At 37.8% G+C, this 16,562-nt stretch overlaps 1 protein-coding gene across 1 annotated transcript; it reads left to right on the top strand.

Annotated features, from left to right (window-relative positions):
• Positions 1-5,608: 5,608 nt before the first annotated feature.
• LOC128132279 (ATP synthase subunit alpha, mitochondrial) lies at positions 5,609-6,509 on the top strand (the record flags this gene model as incomplete). Its single annotated transcript, XM_052768789.1, has 1 exon — positions 5,609-6,509. A coding segment is annotated over one exon (495 nt), but the record flags the coding sequence as incomplete, so codon positions are not given.
• Between the last annotated feature and the right edge of the window lie 10,053 nt (positions 6,510-16,562).

The following is a 16,562-nucleotide window of genomic DNA, read 5'->3' as shown; positions in this document are numbered from 1 at the left end:
TAGATTAATTCTTGATCAATACTAATTAAATAATCTTATTATTCTTATTATTAATATACTAGAACTTATAATATATTAATAACCATAAGTGTCTTATTTCTCTCATCCAAGTGCATGATGGTATGCAACCCAAATGGACCATGCCGGGTCGGGTCAAGTCTTACCAATTATAGTTATGGACTTAGACATTAATCCAACAGTCTCCCACTTGGATAAGTCTAAAACTATTATTGCGTATGACTTCAGGAACCAACTGGCAATCGTAGCTCTCAAAAGCTTCTGTCGAACTCTGACCTTGTAGATGAACTCTGACCTTTGTCAATGACTTGTCCATTAGATAAGGGATCATATATTCCTCCATTCTAGATATCATATGGACTGAGACATGGATTATAATCATTCTCTCTGTCCATTAGTTGTTTCCCGATTTGCGATTTATGACAACTGACTAATTGAACAAATCAAATCAGTCCTGGCCCGGCCGAGCACTTCCATTTGTCATCATCAAATCATCGAGGGGCCCACAGATATCGCTTTTATCCCGAAGGTAAAAGGAATGGATAAACTTCGACTCATATGGCTTGTTCTACTACTTGTTGAATCATACACAAAAGCACGTTTTATAGCACCGAGTTACCAAATGCGTTTTCGTGCTATCAATGTACTATCAACTCATAGTAACAACTCATATCTCTAGGTTTGAAGAATATAAGATATTATCGTCTCATGATCACTCGTGATAAAATCCATGAAGTGATTCCAATGAGCGCGGGTTGAATCCAATACTCAGAACTTATGAGCACTCATGATTGTTGTAGCCTTGTCCAACACCTTAGACCTCTACAACCAATCATGATAGTCTTAATTCATATCTACTTCCAAAATATGACCGACTGTGGATGGTTTGAATAACTTAGTCATTCCGAAAGAATAACCTGGTTTATTCGGGAAGTCAAAACATGCAAAATGAAACACAATAATAATTGAATCCAATATGGTCTCAGAACTTATAAATATAAATAAAACACCTTTTATTTATCACCATATGATTACACATTATTCATTGTATACTGTTTCAGCTATCAACTTTATTCTTGAATTTAAAACAATAGTTGTCCCATGCTCCAAGCATGTACACTATGTTTTCTTAAACACTAGTCATGCCATCCACCAAGTATGCATACTATGTTTGTCTATGATCTTTACTTTGTGAACTAGATCAATTGAACATAACTTCAATGATTCTCTTTTCACACTCCCAAATCCTTACCGCAAATGCAAGAATTCCAAATTCATGCCATTTACTGAAATCTGTTAGATTCTAAACTTATATGCATTGATCCTCTCGTAATGATTATGCACAAAGTCAGAAAGACTTGACAACAATCATTACAGAGTATTCCAAAGGAGATCAGCTCCTTGGAATCATCCTTCTTGCATTAAGTTTCCTTAATCTTACACAGATTGAAAATTTTTAACTTTGAAACATTTCCAGATTCCATTTTGACTATCACTTCTGACCAAGAGTTGCCTCCTTACAGATTATGTCAATATGGTCCTTCCAGAATTATCACTATACTTCCAACTGTCCTTGAGCAACCAATCTTTGGTAGACCTTAGATCGTCCTTGACAATTGTTTAATCCTTTTAGTCATATCCAGTTCTAAACCTTTTCCCTTCTTAATGCCCCAGGCATTTGGAAAATTTTAGAAAGGATGATTATAGAACATGTAATCGATCCTATATCCGAAGCGTATGGGACACGATTCATGATGTCTCACATAAAGACTAAACCAGTCCTTTGCTATATCATTTCCATTTCAATTTGCCAAGTTCTCATAATTCAGATTATGAAAAGGGATGCCGTAATCATAATCGAATTTTAGAACGCAAATAATGGACACATATACAGAAATTCCTTATGTTGAGCCATTCCAACATGAAATTCATATATATATCCTTGACTAAATGATTAAAACCTCACGATCTAAGCTTATAGATTTGAGATGAAGTATAATTTCCTCTCACTTAATTATAGCAAAACAACTCTTTCCCAATTGAAACTTTTGTTTTCTATAATTAACATTGCTAACTTGCAATACTTATCATAATTATCATTGCTCCCACTAACATGATGATTATTAGCATAACACTTATGCTCCCACTAGCTTTGACATGTACTCAGAAATCAGCTGGACTTCTAGAAATCAATACTTCATTGACTTTCTTACCAAAGTTCAGATTTCTGATGCTAGATTGTTTTGATAAAACTTTATCAAAAATCATACACCTTCCCTTAGATAGCACACTTGTGTGTCTAAACGGTTATGAAGAGGTATGCCGTAATCATAATGTTTAGACCTTTTTGCCACTTGTCACAAGTCCATGTTAGTGTGCCGGTTAACCACACGCGCTCCACTAACGACTTTGAGAATGCAAATATCACAATTGCTATCGAGCTAAAATCTACTTAGTGAAAGTGTTTCCTCACCATCATTTTCATGAATCGGAGAGAAACCTTATGACACTTAGATTTACTGGTGTATGTGTTCTTATCCATGTGAATTGTCAAAATCATAATCACAAGACAAAGATAATGACAAACCCAAACTCATATGGACTGAACTCAATCTTAATTTCTTGCCACCTGGCAGCTCAAGGGCCTGCCATTGCTTCCAAGTTGTTGTGCAACCAATTGAGAACTCTAAGAACTCATATGCAAAGCCAACTTTAACTGGAATGGGCACAGAATATGTCAACATGATAGGTTATAAACCTCAAGTCATGTGCTAGAGAAGAACTTCAGGTTTTATTCTTGATTAGTTCTTGAGACTTTCAAGACCTTTAAGACTCCCACTGTCCTCTTGACCTATAAGACTCCCTTGTCAAACATCCAAGAAATAGTGTGGATTCTAATCAAGACAAACACTTCACACAATTGGCCTTAGTTGGTCTTTGTTTTATCTAAAACATCACAACTTACCAATTTCAAATGTACAAGAGTAGAAAACTTTTACTCTTACATTTGACAAGTGTTTTTAAACCTTCTTTTGAGACATGTCACTCAAGTTACAATCTTGGAGTATGACTCTAAGACTTGTATTGGAACGAAGTATGACTCATCTTCTTGATTTAACCACTTCAACAATTCAAGTTCCTCTTCTTAGTCATAAGAATGCACTAAGACTTCCTTAGAGAACTAATTGTGCTATGGTTACTTAATCATTAAGATGATCACAAAACTGATACTAAAGTACTCTCCCATCTTTTCAGATTTGAGACACTTTTATCCTTCTGCCTTATTTGATTCTTCTTATTCGCTCTGCCTTACATTGGAACCTTTTTCCAATGTCTCAGAGTTACACTTAAGCTTGTAAGTATAATCATATTTACTGAACTTAAGTAAATCATGACGAATAGTCTTATCAAACTTTTGTGGTGGACTAAATCAGTGCACAAGACTATGTACTCGATCCCTTAGTCCATTACTTGACTCACACATCCATGTGAACAAGTAATTAGTCTTAATTTTCCAATGATTGAAAGTTCTCATTCACCATGCTATATAACTTGCATGATTCCAAGTTCCGGTCCACTTGAAACTTGGGTGATGAGAATCTTTCCTTATTTGGTAAATTTAGACATTACCACAAATGAAAGAATCAATTTCATATTTCCACTCTTGCTCTTAATGGAATCATATAAGCAACAATTTTTCCTCAAATGCCATTGTAAGGATATTTTAAAATAAATAAAATCAAAAAATTTTTCTTTTTATCTTAAAACTTTGCGGAAAAACTATCCTTACAATCCATATGAAAACTTGTTGTTATCTATTCCTAAGCAATATCTCATAACTCCTAAGAAGTAGCTCAAGAATCCGATCTTCAAACTATGCGATAGAAATCCATCTACGCCATCAGATTCAGCATATTCTTTCTTTAAGTTTCTTCACTTTTCTTTCATTCTTGAAACATCACCATGTGACCCCGTCACATCATGTATCAAGAATCTCAGAATAGAAACTTAACAGAGTTAGATAGTGGAATTTACCTGAAGTAGAGTCAAACTTATTGACTTTAACATCCTTAGGTAACTTTGGCAGCTTCGCAACCAATGCCCCTTTCTTTGGCAATACAAACATATGGACCCTTTGATAATGGTACACGAGACTATCACAGACTTAGCTTTTCTCTTTACCATTTGGTCAACCGAGTTGACTATGGCCGATCCCTTTCCATCGGGAAGAGAGAGCTTTACTAGATATCCAATGTCATCATTGTCAATGTCCATAAAGTTTTAGGAAGTTGATCTTAGCAAAGATCATTAAGGGTCTTGTCATAGTCTATTTCATAGGTGTCCCAAAGGAACTCACTATGTGACTTAGAAAGTGATTGAACCACCAACTTTCTCAAGACTTTGACACCCAACTCTCCCGGCTTGTCAATATGTGACTACATCTCCAAGATGTGTTCACACCTAGACCTTGCCTTGCCAATAGGGCTTGAGTGACCTTAAACTTTTCAAGAACTTGTGGGTTGGGGAGAATAATTGGAGGAGGAGAAAGAAGTATGATATCCATGGGACATCATCCTCATTAGGAAACCTTGTTTCAAGAGATTTGGGAAGATCATAAATGTCTAAACCAGACATCTTTTGGGAGATATTCAAGATAGTTGATCTTAAGTCCTTAATATGACACCCAATATGAAATATTAAGGCTAGGACCCAACAAACTATTTTATTACTTAGAAGAGGTATGCCGTAATCCAAGCTATAAAATATTTGAAGGTAGGTGAATGACGATTCACCAATTTCCACCAAGATAAACGAAATGTATTATTAGGTTTTAATTGGTTTTGAAACTCCTAGATCTTTGAGATTCATTGAACTTTTCAAAGGCATGTTTCAATCTCGAGTGTGCCCTCCAGGTTTTGTGACTGGGATGCCGAGGATCACAAAACGAGGTGTGAAGTAACCATGAAAATCACTTGGTACCCTTAATAAATTACCCCTCAATCGATGTGCCGGTTAACCACACACGCTCCATCGATACTATGATAAACATTAAGTCACCCTTTACCTACCTTGTTAAGTCCAAGTTAGTGTGCCGGTTAACCACACACGCTCCACTAACGACTTAGACAAAGTGTAAAGTGTAATTTCATGGATTAGCACCTTATTCACATTTTCCTAAGTAACTAAGATTGGGTATTATTATGAGTTTAGTTACTTAGTATTATCATTAATACTTTTAATGAAGGGAGAATTCTAGTCCTGTCAAACCCGTTCGGCTAACGACCCTCCACCAGTCAAGCAAGCGGTGGGTGAGAGTGGACACCCATTAAGTTGCCATTTTATAGGCAACAACCTTATACCCACCTTATAGACCGGCTTCGTGAATGAGGCGTACTAGCGGTAAGACTGACTTTACTCTTATACATATATATATTATTAACTTATAATATTATAAAGTATAAGGGTTGAATTTTAACTTTTAAAATTCTAAGGGCTAACTTGGAATTAAAGTATTCATACTTGAAAACTTTCCAAATTCCAAAACTTGAGGGCAAGTTTTGAAACTATTCAAAACTAATTAATTCCATAACCCATTACTGATGGACAAATCTGTTCGGAAACAGAGCTCTTTTATCGCGGAATTAGACCTGCTATTAACGTCGGCTTATCTGTCAGTCGTGTTGGGTCTGCCGCTCAGTTGAAAACTATGAAACAAGTCTGCGGTAGTTCAAAACTGGAATTGGCACAATATCGCGAAGTGGCCGCCCATGCTCAATTTGGGTCAGACCTGGATGCTGCGACTCAGGCATTACTCAATAGAGGTGCAAGGCTTACAGAAGTACCGAAACAACCACAATATGCACCACTTCCAATTGAAAAACAAATTTTAGTCATTTATGCAGCTGTCAATGGATTCTGTGATCGAATGCCACTAGACAGAATTTCTCAATATGAGAGCGCCATTTTAAAGAGTATAAAAACAGAATTACTACAATCCCTTTTAGAAAAAGGTGGCTTAACTAACGAAAGAAAAATGGAACCAGATACATTCTTAAAGGAATGCGCTTTGGGTTACACAATATAAAAGAAAAAAAAATAGAAATTATGTATGTCAGTGGATTGAAGAATTCAAGCTCGAAGACAAAGAGAAGCGGGCTTTTTTTCGCCGGAAGAGGGGCCTGTTGACACAATCCCATTTCTTTCTCCCTTTCTTTCCGTTGGTCAACAACCAACAAAAGAGGGAGAGAGAGATCTCGTTAGTCCTGGTATGATTGCCGCGGGTTGTCGTCGGCCCGACGGACTTTGGGAGGGAAGGGAAAGGTCAAGCTGGCGGAGACCCAAGCTGAGAGTAACTGCCCGAGAAGGTCAGTGAGGTTCCAACTGTAGTGAAATGAAGGATCTTTCTTAAAGTGAACTATGGTTGGAAGAAGACAGGCGGGAGTGAGCCGAGCGAGAGCAAAGCGAGTTCCAGTGGTGGGCTGTCGGTCTGTTCCCAAAGAAGAGTAGCAATGCTAGATTAAGAAGGGGTAAAGCCATAACTCTGCCCTAAGCATTGAGCTTAAAACAAGCCGCGAAAAAGACTTTTCGGGTATCCTTCCATGCTTATATGTGTTTAAAGTAGTTTTAATCCAAAAACTCTTCAAGTTCCATAACTTGAGGACAAGTTATGGAAGACTTTAAACTAATAAAAGAACTAAATTTTTCTTTATTTTATAACTTATGGATTTAATTATGGTTACATATTTTTCTTTAATGAAGTGACTCTTGAACTTTCATAACTTGAGGACAAGTTATGGAGTCATAAAAATTATTCAATGACACAAGACTCTTCATTTTGTAACCATTGCCAACTTTTATGAGTTTTATGAAACTTAAATGTGACTTTTCATATAACTTGAGGACAAGTTACACAAACACATTTTAGAATCAACTCTTAGATTAAAATGGATTGAAAACAACTATTTCAATTAACTTTTCTATTAATCTAAGCAACTCATAAGAACAAGATAATCAAATCAAACTTTTTCATGTAATTAGTCTAAACCTTAAACTAATACAAAACATGAATCTATTGACAATTATCTCTGAAAATGGATTAGCATGAACATTACCACACCAAAAACAAGTTTATAAGTTCAAAAACAACTTAGGGTAATGTTCCTAGTCCATTTCCAGCCAAAAACCTCGAATATATGCTGTCTGGGGCTCCTACTCGGCGAGTGGCATCAACCTACTCGGCGAGTAGGATGATTTTACTCATCTACTCGGTGAGTTCATCAGTGGACTCGGCGAGTACAGTGCCCAGAAAGCCAGAAAATCGAGTTTTTCAGCATTTTTCAGCAATTTGCATCAAGTATAAGAGAAAGCAAGCCTAGGCTCTGATACCACTGTTGGGTTATGGGCATTCTAACACTCCTAAGTGTACATGCAACCCTAAATACCTTGGATCTATGTTTTCTCTATTATACATGCAAATAAGAACTTCCAAGGTATTATCCTAATCTAGCATACAAAACAATAACTATAGCAAGATAGAATACATACCTCTTTGATGTAGAAAGTCTTCATGAAGCTTGAGTGCCTAGTGCCCCAAGTGTGACACCTCAAATGGAATCACAATCATCAAAACACTTAGAATAACTTGAGAGAATTCTTACAACTCATGAAATCGGCTAGCCCTCTCTAGAACCCTTCTAGTGCCGATTTTGTCAAGAATAATATCTTTATATAGTGTTACAATTAGGGTAAACTCTTAATTGTCATGGCTTTCCATTTCCTTGGATCCATGGGTTCAAATACACCATGGAGCATCCATGGACCATCCTAAGGGTTTTAGCCCAACTTGATTATCCATGGAGCATTAGCCCACTATACAAGTATGGATGATTTACACAATCAACCCATATATTTAATTAGTCTTCTTTTGATCACTTAATTAATCCTAGATTAATTCTTGATCAATACTAATTAAATAATCTTATTATTCTTATTATTAATATACTAGAACTTATAATATATTAATAACCATAAGTGTCTTATTTCTCTCATCCAAGTGCATGATGGTATGCAACCCAAATGGACCATGCCGGGTCGGGTCAAGTCTTACCAATTATAGTTATGGACTTAGACATTAATCCAACAAAAAGTTCATAATATCATCATACAACCAAGATCTAACTAGTTAATCACCAAGGTATGAGCTTTATACCTTCTAGAGAATGAGGATGATGTAAGACTTCTAGATCCAGACTTGCTTCTAGCTTCCAAGCTTCATTACCACATTCTTCTTCCTTTAAAAAACATAAAACACACTCGAAATGTTCAGAATGCAACAATGGGGCTTGGGATTGCAAGGGGCAAATTTTCAAGTGACGGCAGCTGAAAATAGGATGGGGAAATGGGACTTAAGGTTCAATATATAGGGTCTAAACACTTAAGATTAGGGTTTATGTCCAGACAGAATACGACCTACGTACCTAGAGTATGCCAAATATACTCCGCAAAACGTTGTTGTTTCACGATAAGCCCTTACGCCTAAAGTACTAGCCAGGTACACCCCGCGTTAGGGCCAAAGCTATACTATTTGAATTTTAAAGGGGTCAGAAGGGAACTTACCCTCGAGTGTAACACCATTCATGGGTCTATGGCTAATGGGCTTGGCCCATTATGGTTTTAGGTCTGATCCCTCATTTATAAATATGGATGCATGCAAAGTCATTTTGTATCTTGAATTTAGAATGCTAGGAGAATCTCTATGAAGGTTGTACTTGTAAGATGTGTTTGAGAGCTCTGAAATAAAGAATACTACCCTCTTGCCCGTGGGCGTAGGTCACATTGACCGAACCGCATAAATAATGTGTCTAGTGTGCTTTTATTTTTGCTTGTTACCCGCTTTACTTCCTAACTACAATCAAAGTTAGTAACTATTAGCACATAACCCTAGGATTTGTTCAATCTCTAGATCAAACAAGTTAATGATTGTAAAAAGCTAAATACACGTTAATGCAATTGGAGTGATCATCTAACTACTCATAACTTGAAGATAAGTGATAAAACTAAGAACATTAATGTATTAGGATATTAATCTCTCAAACACAAGTAAAAACCAACATAAATAAATCCATTAAAATCAAAATCAGTGCATAGTATCAAGGTTCATCTATGCTAAATGAAAGCAAAGGGTTATTAGCCTAAAACTAAATCAGAAAAAAAATAAACATTGAGTAAACTAGATTACACATATCGAAATCAAGAAAACCAAATGATTTATCGCCTCTTGACTTTAGATTTCCTCAAATCTTGTTCCTCAATTGCTCTCTGGCCTTCTTAAGGTTCCTAAGAGGGTCTTAGTCTTCTTTAGTCGTAGGTTATCGTAGCTCCTTCTCGAAATCTGACCTCACGATCGTTTAAATATGTTTCCATAATTTAGTCGCCACATTGTGGTAAATGGTTTACCATGTCGAGGTGGACATTTCCTTTACGTAGGCACCAAGGTTTCCATGCACATCATCGGGGAAGCTTTTGTGGTCTGACACATCACCACATCATGGCAATGGTATGACCACGATGTGGCATATACTCTTTGTATAATTTCTTCCTTTGATGATTTCTTCAAATCTCCAAGTCTCCAGCTTATCCAATTTGTTATTTTTCCTTGAGAATGTCTTTCCGACTAAGAAATAGAAATATAAAAAAAATTAAGTACCAAATATCTTAATTGATGACTACAATTTAGCTAAATGTATTAAATATTGCATAGAATATATGACGAAATATTGCAATATCAGTTATTAATTGAGACATAAAGACATATAAGTTGTCGAAGTATTTAAGTGATTAAATCTTGTATCAAAATTAGTAACATGAAAAAACCATTGACAAGTCGTGTGATGATAAAAAATAGTAGCCTAATGTCATATTTTATAATGAGGCTTTTTTATATGTAGTTTTATCTGGTGTCAAAGTTTCATTTTAATTGATTACATCTAGTTATTTATTTTATATGAATACATACATACATACATACATATATATATATATATATATATATATATATATATATATATATATATATATATATATATATATATATATATATAACATCCCAAAAATTTCATCAATTTAAACTTTTAAAAACAACCCATTTATTAAGAAAAGCGTTTACAACAACATTGTCTCTAAAACATGATATAAAATCAGAGTCTCCCAATATCCAATATGTTGTAAAACCAAGGATGTGTACGGTCACGCCTTCGACTTACCATAAATCATCTGAAGAACCTGAAACCATAAACAAAACTGTAAGCACAAAGCTTGGTGAGTCCCCCCAAATTACAAACACACAAACAAATAGCACAAAAACAACAAAACATGTACTAGGTCCACAACTAAAAGTCTGGATTACCCATGACGCAACAATATGAGTTTAACTAGCCTATCGGGCCCACCGATCATATCTGGCCTACTCTTGAGACGACATTATAAGTCTGCCTTACCCAGGGGCCCACAACTTATGTTTGGGTTACTCCCAACCTAATCAGTCATTGGAATGGAATACCGTTGTTCAGCCCTCATTAGGAGTCTTGTATACCAACCAGTCCTCATCTTGTATTTGTAATGCTACGGATCCCTCAGTATGAGTCTGGCATACCCTACCGGGCCCTCAACTCATATCTGGATTGCTTTGATACCCTCAAGCCCTTAGTACGACTTTGGAATACCAACTGGGCCCTCAACTCGTATCTGGAATGCACCTGAGCCCTTAGTATGAGTTTGGCATGCCCTACCCGACCCTCAGCTCGTATCTAGAATGCTCTATGGTTTGTTGGCTACAACGTAAAGCAGTACAAGCTCAACCCAACACAATATCAGGTTATTGATCTACTAGACTAGCATTCATATCTATTCCATACCATGCATATCAACAATATCAGGTTATCCAACCAATGGGTCGACCTTGGTGCCTTCGACACGAGAATACAACAAGGAAAACTCACCTCGCACTATCGAATCATACAAACGATCCTTGGTTGCTGGCTGACAGGTCCCCGGACCGCTAACATCAAGATAACACCCCATCAACAGTTGATCCCATGAATAATCTCAGACTGTAGATTCGCGAAAATCCACGCTCTATCGGATACCACAAAGACAACCCATCAACATCTAGTCCTTCACTCAGACTATGAGTACAAATTAAGGTGAAAAGTCTTTTTCACCTTCCATAAGCTTGGATCAAAGCCAAGACCTAAACTAGATGACCAAAGCGACAAAATCCAAAATAAACATCAAAGGACCAAATATGGCCCAATTTTCCAAATTGGGCCCAATTCTTTTCGTGGGCCTTCTCCCAAGAAGGTCCAACAAGTCAGAACAGCCCGACCATTAAATCTGGATGCCCAATATGGCCCAACACAACCAAGCCCAAAACGGAAGGGCCCAAGTTTTCCGAGTACACAGGGCATACTAAGCTTGTACGCTCCGTGTACATCATGGAAGGCCTATACGCGGAGCGTACATACTTGTACGCCCAACGTACTCACCAACCATAACCATCTTTCCAATTTAGAACTTATTCCATTAGGTCTTGGATCCAAACTCAGATTTGACTTCTCCAAGGTGGGTAATCACATAAAGTTGCCAACTTTATTAGCATGCATCGCTAAGTGGGACGCTAGAGCTCAAGGGACCTTAATACTTTACTTAATACATGCATGATAGATGAAGTTCTACAATTACAAGCTTCAAAAACGACTTTAAGTCCCAATCAACAACCAAAAGAGTCAAAATGACTAAAAATGAACCAAGAAGAAGATCCATGAAATGAAAAAGCAATGTGTTGACTTTATACCTCCCAAGTTACCAAAAGGAGACGCAAATCCTGGATCTCAAAGGTTTCCTTCAAAGATTAAGTCTTCAAGCTTCTCCTTCTACTTCTAGATCAACAAACTGAACACCAAATTCTCACCAAGGGCTCAAACACCCAACCATGGAGGCTAGGACTCGTTTTTAGGGTTTTTGAGGCTTTAGAGGTTGATAAGGAGGCCAACCCTAAGGAATAAGGATGTTTAAATAGGGTACACATGATCAAAATTTAGGGTACGAGGCCGAGGTTCGCGATCCTTCCTTCTGGGTACGCTAATCATACACTAATGTACGCCCAACATACTGCCCTTCACACTAGCACGGCCTGCATACTTCCTATGTACGCCCTGTGTACTAGGGTTTCTTCTTACACCCTGAAAACCCCGAAGGCCATAACCTCTTCGTTATAAATTCAATTTCGATGATCCTTATCTCCATGAAAAGGTCACAAGAAGCTCTACGCTTTAATCAACTCATACTTGCCTTACAATTTCCCGAACAAACACCCCATTCCCATAAGATCTCGAGCTGGCATATTACTAAAATACCCTTTGGCTCCAAAATACAACGGAACACCCGGATCATCTAAATTTCCTCATCTGCACCCAAAAGGAAAGGATTCGGGACATGGCGTTTCAACTCTCCCCCACTTAAATTAGATTTCGTCCTCAAAATCTGTCCTTACCATCGCCGGCATGCCCGACAGCTCGAGGGGAAAAACCACAACTTTGAATATACCATTAGCTTCCTAAGGCAACTGAACCCATCAAAAATTTCCACCCGAAGAAGACAAATCGACAATCCAATGCAGAAACCCAACCTACTTTATCTAAAACTTGAGGTCTTGAATTGGTCTAACTCCATGAAACACCACCCATACTGAACCGATGCTAAATCCATGACACTTATCCATCAAATTATCTATTCAACTCTTGATGATAACAATGTAATGAACACAATGAGATACAAGATATTGATTTCCTTCAGTGATGGACCAATAAGATGCTGCTATAATTTTGAGGCCTCATCACTTGCCTGGCCTTCACATAGGTAGAACCATCCCAAAACACAGACACATATTCTATATCCTGAACCCTCCAGATGATTCCTTGACATACACATTTCTTAACCCACATCTTTCTAAATACATACCTTACACATATAAACTCACGATTCCCACGACGAGTTTCCACCAAAAGCCCACTCGGACATGGCGACTCATAATATCTTCTTGTAGTCCCTTCCCTAAAACCGATGAGCATCCAATTATAAATCTACCCCCAGTCCCTGACTGGAGACACTACCAGAAAGATGTAGAAATGATCCTGGAAACATATCGATTGCAAACATCATCCAAAACAAACCATATGATGTACTAAAACCTTAATAACCCTTTACTTTCTGCTATGCCGTTACCAACCACTGCTTCAACAAGTAAAGATGATCAAGCCAAAAATTTATGCATTACATCCAACCCCTTATCAGCTCAGGTGTAACCCAACTTAGGCATTCACTCGATACATTCATAAAGAACTTTATAAGTTGCGACCTCATAACCAATTACCAACTTGAAAATCAAAGCCCTAGAAATAGCTTGCGAATAACTGGATTTATAATGCATACATCCCACAAAGACTTCTTGATAACTAATGGATACTTCATACAACCCTTACTGCTTACCTTATATAAACCATTTGCTTTGTTACTCGCCCGAATTCCATTACAACGTCAACACCGAAACTATCACAAGCAGAAGAAATTGACAATCATATCCACTAGGCCCACAACCTATGACTGGAATACCCCTGCCAGGTTCTCAACAGAGGTCCAGATTGCCTCAGAGTCCACAACATGAGTCTAGAATGCCCTCCCTAGGCCTCAACCTATGTCAGGAATGCTACCGATATTACACTAGCCTTGTCGTTATCGCATCATTCGCCTAACGTGTTCGGCCTAAAGAAACTTATATCATTCCATTTCCTTAAAGGCACCTAATCAAATCCCTCAAGACGCCAACTGAGAACAACCATGCTGCTACCAAAGCCAAAACCTTAAGAAAATATGGTCGCATACGACCCAAGAATAGGATAACGGATTCACTCTTGGTCCAGTTCGAATGCTATAACTCAAAGAACCATGCACATAGTTCGAACCAAGGGCTCCAATGCTATCTTGCCCAACTCACATGAAATACCACCATGCACATCCTTAGGGACCCATAATCTCATCCAAAGAGAGAAGAAATACAAGAGATAATCGAAATAACACCTCAATCAATAACAGAAAACATCCTCACGATCAGTGGAAACAAGATCCCAAACTTGATTGAGGCTGTACGGATTCCACCATTACGCAACTAGCTCGACAAGACTTCCAAGGTGATCCCGAAGGTTACCACAACCTGAGACTTCTATGAACCAAGTTCCCACTCCAGCATTGAGGCTAAACATACCCGAAGACCAAAGGAACACAAAACATACTGCTTGATGACAAATTGGCCCGACCACTGAATTTCGGCAGACACAAATAGACTTCATGAGAACCTCTGTTTAATGATAAACCCCTCGAAAAGTGGTCAAGGACACATTGACACTTAATCCAGAGAATCAAGAATCACATGGAACTAAACACAACCGCTTTTGGAAAAGATCCACCGATCAATATCTACCAAACTAATGCGAAAATAACAATCCAAACAATGAACTCGTAAATCCATCAACGGCTAAAATACTAATCTTCAGAATCCCAGTTCTCCCCCACTTAGGACTCCAACTACCACCCACTGGCACTGAAACCAAAACATAATGCAAACTAGCTTAAGCATGTAATACCCTTCCTAACTCTAGAAATTACGAGCCTGCTCACTCCTTCTCCAAACTCGGAAGAACTGAATGGGCATAATCCTTGCCATAGATAACCAAATTCCAATCCATTAATCGGCCATCCCACTTCTGGCTACAAAACCCAAGCTAATCATAATCATCGTCCCTTTCTTGAGTCCCGTGAATCGAATACTCAGCCTCTAGCAGAACCTTTGAGGCCTCAAACCAAACCTTCTTAGGTATGCACCAAAAAAACCAAATCAATAACACCAATGGGGTTCAAAACACTTACCAGGTCCATCCTCATGTTTGAGCAACCACAACCAAAAGATAGACATGAACAGAAACATTGTCGCGAATCATGGTATCCGACCATGCTATCTTCCCCAACCAGCCCTTAGAATACCCAAAACCTTCCTTGATCCGAGTATGGATCTTGTGCTTCCAGTAGTACGGCCCCAAATACTACCTTCCACACCTCTCCATACTTTCCTCAAGAATCATCTCAGGTCTTCTAAGTCCTAGTCATAAAATACTCCTAAAACCTGCTCCTCAGCGAAACAACCACACTAAAATACTCCCTAAGCTATCCTAGGTCTCACCGATACCCCCTCTGCCATCAGCTGCGGAAGATCCCCTACCAACTCTATCTAACCACTTCACGAATATAATTACATGTAACCAAGCTTAAATAATCCTTCGACTAAAGAGTTCATCCCTACAACGGTTGGACTCAAACAAGAGTTATGCAATAGGTCTGAGTCCTTCATTCTAATATTATTTAACCTTCATTGAATGTAATTTTAGTGAATTCATTTGATGGTTAACTCTCATCAACATGGGTCACACAAAGCATCGAGCAAGCAACACTCGAGCGGAGAAGCCGACTGGCACTACAACGCAATAAAACCAGATAAATTCTCATACAAAATCCTCGATCTCAAACTCCCCACACCAGGGGTGCACCTTTTCCCTGCTCTTACTTTCCTTAGAGTGTCTAATCATTCCCCATGTGACCCACTATGCACTGCACTTACTCATGAAACTTCCACCAACCCTATAGCACTCATGTATGCTAGCCATATATAACATTGGATCCTATAAACAGTCGAATCTATAAACCTACCCTAAGCCCTTTATCAAAAAGAATAGGAATAAGGCCAAACCACACATTCTTAGGCTATAGAATCTTAATTATGTACAACTATGATGCATACACTAAGCAGCTATAGTAATGATGTCAATTTCATTTAAGGAAGAACCTTAGGCTATCAGGCATCATAGAATCAGGCAATTCCTAAAGATCCCTAGCTTACCATTAGCATGCTATTCTAACATATCACAATATCAAAGAACGGTGTGGTAATTTTGGGTCAACTTACTAGCTCCTTCTGATCGTACACATCACACCCTCTTTTGGTTGTTTTGAAAGCAACTTTGAAAGTTATTTTTAAAACCCTTACTTTGAAAATCATTTTTAAAACCCTTTCTCCTTAGTTTGAGAAAAGATTCACACGAGTGTTCCTCCAATTCACTAAAGCCAAGGCTCTGATACCAACTTGAAACATCTCAAAAATTTCAGCAAATTTAAACTTTTCAAAACAAACCATTTATTAGCAAAAGTGTTTACAAAAACATTGTCTCTAAAACAAGATTTAAAATCAGAGTCTCCCAAGATCCAATCTGTTGTAAAACCAAGGATGTGTACGGTCAAACATTTTTCTTGCCACAAATCATCTGAAAAACCTGAAACCATAAACAAAACTACAAGCACAAAGCTTAGTGAGTTCCCCCAAACTATGAACACACAAACAAATAGAACATAAACAACAAAAGCATGTACTGGGTCCACATCTA

The sequence above is a fragment of the Lactuca sativa genome, chromosome 2, assembly GCF_002870075.4.
Source record: "Lactuca sativa cultivar Salinas chromosome 2, Lsat_Salinas_v11, whole genome shotgun sequence".
Lineage (NCBI taxonomy): Eukaryota > Viridiplantae > Streptophyta > Magnoliopsida > Asterales > Asteraceae > Lactuca > Lactuca sativa.
This window is presented reverse-complemented; position numbering and strand designations above follow the sequence as displayed.